Source organism: Arachis ipaensis, chromosome B6, assembly GCF_059453495.1.
Source record: "Arachis ipaensis isolate K30076 ecotype BB chromosome B6, ASM5945349v1, whole genome shotgun sequence".
NCBI classification, from domain to species: domain Eukaryota; kingdom Viridiplantae; phylum Streptophyta; class Magnoliopsida; order Fabales; family Fabaceae; genus Arachis; species Arachis ipaensis.
In genome coordinates, this window is record NC_142441.1 from 149,036,507 (window position 1) to 149,042,506 (window position 6,000).

At 28.8% G+C, this 6,000-nt stretch overlaps 1 protein-coding gene across 3 annotated transcripts; it reads left to right on the plus strand.

Annotated features, from left to right (window-relative positions):
• The first annotated feature begins 958 nt into the window (after nt 1-958).
• RTE1 (protein REVERSION-TO-ETHYLENE SENSITIVITY-like protein (DUF778)) lies at nt 959-5,676 on the plus strand. 3 transcript variants are annotated; one of them, XR_015886232.1, is made up of 4 exons: nt 959-1,195; nt 2,813-3,229; nt 3,995-4,529; nt 5,651-5,676. XR_015886232.1 is itself a non-coding variant. In XM_016307403.3 (3 exons), exons 2-3 carry the CDS (start codon nt 2,945-2,947, stop codon nt 4,415-4,417), a joined length of 708 nt encoding a protein of 235 aa, XP_016162889.1. In that variant the 5' UTR covers nt 959-1,195; nt 2,813-2,944; the 3' UTR covers nt 4,418-4,542. The 3 variants fall into 3 exon arrangements, 2 of the variants coding, with proteins under 2 accessions (XP_016162889.1, XP_020960917.1); XM_016307403.3 differs by lacking the exon at nt 5,651-5,676 and having other exon boundaries at nt 3,995-4,542; XM_021105258.2 differs by lacking the exons at nt 959-1,195; nt 5,651-5,676 and adding an exon at nt 1,227-2,629 and having other exon boundaries at nt 3,995-4,542.
• Nucleotides 5,677-6,000: the final 324 nt, after the last annotated feature.

The following is a 6,000-nucleotide window of genomic DNA, read 5'->3' on the forward strand; positions in this document are numbered from 1 at the left end:
TAAATTTTGATAATTTTTTGCAATCATAATTAAAAAATAGATATTTTTATTTTAAAGTTTAATTATTTTATGCTAAATAGATTTTTTGAATTTATTTTTACTAATGACCAAGAAAAAATTAATGAAAAATTTAAAAAAAATTGAATTTTTATTTTTTTTGTATTTTAAATAATTATTTAAATTTTTTTTATAAAATTTTAAAATAAATATATAAATAATTTATTAAATATACAAATTGTATATTATTTATAAAAATAATATTTTTAATTATTTTTATCATATTTTATAATATTTTAAATATATTTTTATTGTTATCAAATTCGAGGAGTATTTTTGTTGGTGTATTTAAAAATGAATACGTTGTAGTGGTTTACCTTACCCAAATGAATTTAAACATGGTAGGGCCCACCATGGATAAAGGAAATTGAAAAAATCAGCAAAAGGTTCATGCACCTTTCCCATTTTCCATTCATTGCTTCCATTTCAAAACAACAATAAAATAAATGTAATAAATTAATGAAAAATTTTCTGATGTTTCAGTAATGGTTAATTATTGATTTTAATTATAAAAAATATATAATATATATAATTAAAATTAACGATTAAAATTTATTAAAACATTTGAATTTTTTTTAAATTAATAATTAATACAAAACATAGTATAACAAATAAATAATATAAAAAAGTATATGAAACTAAGAGGTGATCAGCCAATAAATAAATAAATTAACTAATTTATAATTATATTTAATTAATTTTATTTATTTTTAATTTATAATATTCGATATTAATTGATTCTCACTTCAAATTAAAATTCTGAATAATATATTAAAAAAATAAAGCAGTATCATAGAACTTTCAACAATTCCAATTCTTAGTATATAAAAAAATTTATTCTGATACTTATTAAAAGAAATATTATCCCTAACATAAATACCATCATAAAAATTTTGGATTCATCCAAAAACATTTGGCCGATTTTTGGCTGGATAATAACAATTCCTATTTCCTACAGAAGTGATACAAAGAGATTGGGGACTTTGCTAAGGAAATTTCTGATTCCTTGCTAGTTTTATGGTGTCCTCGTCAGAATAAATATTATCTCAGGTGCTTCTCAGCAATAACCCCAAAGAGAGTTTAATTTGTCTTCTGCAACCTTCTTCATCTTTTTCAAGCACAAGATCTTCTTCTTCAGGTATGAATTGGGTTAAGGATACTTCAGTTGTAGAAATCTGATTGTTTGACATCTCCATTGTAGAAATCTAGGTATTCATCTATAAAAATGGGGACATTATAGTTACTTATACCCCTTTTGACTAAAACTACAATTTTCGCCTCAGTTGCTGATTCTTATGGTAATTCTTTTCTGAGACTGAAGTTGATTTCTTGAATAGGTGAATGATTTAATGTGTTATGTGTGTAATATTGAAACACTTTTTGTTTTGAAAGTTTTTGTACTTGATTAAATGTTTCTCTTTGATACTTTTTTTTTTTCTTTTAAACGGTTAGTGCTGTAATTGGCTTTCTGCTAGAACCTGTGGTTTAAAATTGTTTGTGTTTGATTTTTTTTTATTTGTTATTTATTTATTTTTTTGCTGAACTCTGTTTGTTCTGTGAGTTATTGGCATGAGGGTTTGTGCTAGGTTTGAAAAAATTGTTATGACATGAACTTTGTTGTGATAGTTCAATATAAACCTCATGTGGAGCACAATGCAAGAATGTTGTAAGTGGCTAATTAATTTCCACCACTGAGTTGAGTTAGCTCTAATGATTCTTGAAATGCTGGTCTGTTCATACATTTCAGCTTTTTTCAAACCCATAGCTTATTATTAACAATTGGAGGGAAATTTGCTAAACTATAACTTGAAGGAACATTGTTGGCTAATGAGGTAAAGGTTTTCTACATCAATGGAATGAAATTGGTGTTGGTGTTTACTATTTTGAAAAAGTTATTAATCCACGGATGAAACCACAGTATGTTACACTTTTGTGGGAATAGGGTGGCAATTTTATTCTGCTTTTTGCTGGGGTTGGTTGATGATATATGTGCATAACTATTGTTTGGTTAAAATTGAATTGATTAAATTTCAAAACAAGAAACTATCCGAAACTCACTTTTCATGATTACCTTTACTATATGATTAATGCCAAGAGGGGTACTCGGCAACTTGGCAATGATCAACATAAATCCTTAGAAGAAAATCGTAATCTTGTTAAACCATTCTTTTTATATAAAAAAAAAAAAAGCATACTAAATATGTAGATTGAAATGAAAAACAAAAGAAGGCTAGAAAGAAAAACATAAATCCGAGAATGTGGGAGGAGACCGAGTCCTATTTATACTAACTAACTAACTAGTCCTTGGATCCTATGTCGTCAGCCAAGCTCCATTCCGCGAATCTTGGCTAGCCGGCCAATATAACTGCTGTGCAGGTTTTGCATCGTGCGATCTTTATCCACACGTGCTTCGGCATGGACCTTACATTGAATCTGAGCTCATTTCCTTTCTTGGGCCAGCTGGATCACTCTTTGACTTGACACTTCCTCTCTTTCCTCTTTTATTGCACTCACTCAACCATATTCAGCTGTTTTTACTTCCCCCTTCTAGATTTGAGTACAAACAAATATGGTAATTACATTATGCATTGGTATTTAATTTTGGCATTTTGACAGAGATACTTCCATACTTAGAAATTTAAGTATTTCCTACTATGAAGTTTGATGCCTCAACATTTATAATGTATAAGGAAGTTTTGATTAGTGTTTGTGCTCTTGAGCTTATCTGGTATCATATGTCGTCTTATCTATGCAGCATACATTTTTCGCTGGATATTTGTGCTGAGTTGCGAGTTGAGTTGGGATGTCTCGGTTAGTTGTTTTGAAACAGTGATGCATCTACTCAGAAATTTGTGCAAAGCTATATGCAATGCTGTAGACTTTTCACATGGAGTTAAATGCAAGTTATGACATTGAGCATTCTCGCTCCTCGGGAAGCTTAGAGCATGACATGTGGCCTTTAGATCCAATTGATCCAAAGAAGGCGAAATTTCCGTGTTGTTTAGTTTGGAATCCCCTCCCAGTTGTCTCATGGTTGGCGCCCTTCATTGGTCATGTTGGCATTTGCAGGGAGGATGGAGTTGTTTTAGATTTTTTTGGATCCAATTTTGTGAATGTTGATAATTTCGCTTTTGGTGGAGTCGCTAGATACTTGCAACTTGATCGAAGACAGGTACTGTATATCAACTTTGCTATCTCTGTTTGTTGTTGTCATCTGTCTCTCAGATTGTTTACTTGAAGGCATAGAAATTTTACTGCCAATTTTTATTTATGGTACTATTGAGGCTAAACATATATGAATTAGGAAAACACCAACATGATATGGCTGGTGACATCATAATTATGTCTTTGCTGAAAATAGGTTGCATATTGATCCAGATGCTCAAAATAAATTTGGCCTAAATTTTCCTCTTTGATTTATTAAGATTCATTTGCATTATAAATTAGAACACCTTTTAATTTCACCCCGGCAGCATGCGTGCTTGCACGCGTGCACATGCAAAGACACACATTTTGAAATTACTATTTCTAAATAGGTAGATAGGTATCAAAAGATGCTAGTCCAAACCAGCATAACAAGTTTGAAATTGGTTTACATACACAACTACACATACACGAGTAGTCCAGTACATAAGAATTAGGTTATGGGTGCTTTTGTAAAGCTTTTATAATGCTTATAATTTTGGTGTTTTATTCCAGCTACATAATGATGTAGAAGATTAGCTAAATTTGAATAAAGATTAACAAATTCATAATTTTACTTTTATTTTTATATTTTTTTAATGCATTCCCCTATGCTTTTTGGAAAGCAATTCATTTTCAAAGTTCTCCCCTTCCCTTTGCCTATAAACCTTTTGGGTTCAATTTAGTTTTAACAGTTTGAAAGTGTTAACTCCAATTTGACATTCTGTGGAATCTGGTAATGACATGTTAACAGTGTTGCTTCCCTCAAAACATATCTGCGCATTCATGCAAGCATGGCTACCTGCACTCCGAGTATGGGACAGCAATCACATGGGACGATGCCTTGCATTCGAGCATGCGCTATTTCGAGAACAAAACTTACAACCTCTTCACATGCAACTGCCATTTGTTCGTCGCCAACTGTCTTAACCGGCTATGTTACGGTGGATCAATGAGCTGGAACATGATAAATGTTGGAGCCTTGATACTATTCAAGGGTCATTGGGTTGATTTCATGTCAATTTTAAGGGCTTTCTTGCCTTTTGTTGTGGTTGTTTGCATTGGTGTTTTGATGGTTGGATGGCCCTTCTTAATTGGCCTATCATCATTTTCATTACTCTTAATTGGGTGGTATTTAATGGGAACTTACTTGTTTAGAAACCTTTTAGAGCGTTAGATGATGCACACCCTTGAATTGAAGGATGGTCTTTATTTTTGTTCCATATTCACCAAATGATAAGTTTCAGAACAAGAAATAAGTGTCATTTTGTGGAAATTGAATGAAAATGGCTTTCAATGTTCCTTTGTTTTCGTATAGTTAAATTGTTTTTCTAAATTTGTAATTAGCTCCTTGTATCTTTAAAACTTTCAATTGATTCTTAGATTAGTTTTAAATTTGTTATTAAATTTGTTATTAAATCCTTTTTAACAGTAAATATTACAAAAATGTTTTTATCCATCTTACATTAATAGCGAATATGTCTTGGCATATAGTTAAATATTTTTTGAATAATAAAAATGTGATTACAAATTTAAAATTGATGTAGAGATTAAATTAAAAGTTTTTAAAATATAAAAATTTAAGGTGAATTCTATCAAACATTCTCAATTTTAAAGAGTAAATTATCCTTTGTTATAGTCAAGTTATAATTCAAATGACATAATTTTCTCATCCAGACCTAAGTTACATTCTCGGGTTTGAGTCTCACTTTTAACTTGGGAAAAAAAAACTACCCTTTGTTAGTTTGTTATATGTCACAGTATTATTAGTTGAAATAAATTTATTTATCATGGTTAAATTTATTCATTATTCATAATAACTTAACTAATGAACTATAATATAATTTTTTAACAATTTATAAAAAATATTAAAGAAGTTTTATTTTGTAAATTTTTTAAATTACATATTTATTAATTATTTTCAACCAAAAAATCTCAAAAACTAAAATAAATAAATAAACAAATTCAAAAGACATAAAAAATTTTCATAACACTATCGCTTAATAATTCTATCTTACTTCCTTCGTATTTTCAAAAATATTTTCATTTTTCTTACAAAGACAATTAAAAAAAAAAGGTTAAAGTCAGAGTTGTTGATACCAAAAGAAAAAATGAAAAAGGAAAAAAAGAACTATACAATCTACCCTTAATTTAAAATTCAAATTCAATTGGATAAAATTAAGGAAGTTTATTTTATAAAATATATTATTAAATAAAAATTAAATTTAATCATGATAAACTAATTTATTTCAATCAATAATATTATAACATATAATAAGAGGTAACTTATCTTTTAAAATGGAGAGAATTTAGTAAAATTCATCAAAATTTAATTATAAATTTAGTAAAATTAAAAACACTATAAAATAATTTAACTTTTTCATATGGAGAGAACATGTTTTTATTTGAGTGGGTAGAAAATTTCTCTCTTTAAAAGTTATGTCAATCATATAGAAGGTAAAGTAATAATTAGTGTGCTTAAATTTCAATAATCAACGGCACTTGGCTCAATATATAATTTAGGAATGCCACCTAAAATATTTCCAGCTGTTATACAGTATTCTTTTTTCCCATAAAAGTTATACAATATTCTCAAAGTATATGGAAAATTCTAAAGGATATTAATGCAACAAGAAAATGGAACCCCTTGAACATTGGGAGAGTAACATATTATTTGAAACATCTACCATGACCAAGATCCTCTTCGGCTTCAACCATAGCCAGTTCTAAACCCGAAATAAAAATGGGAGTAATTAAATA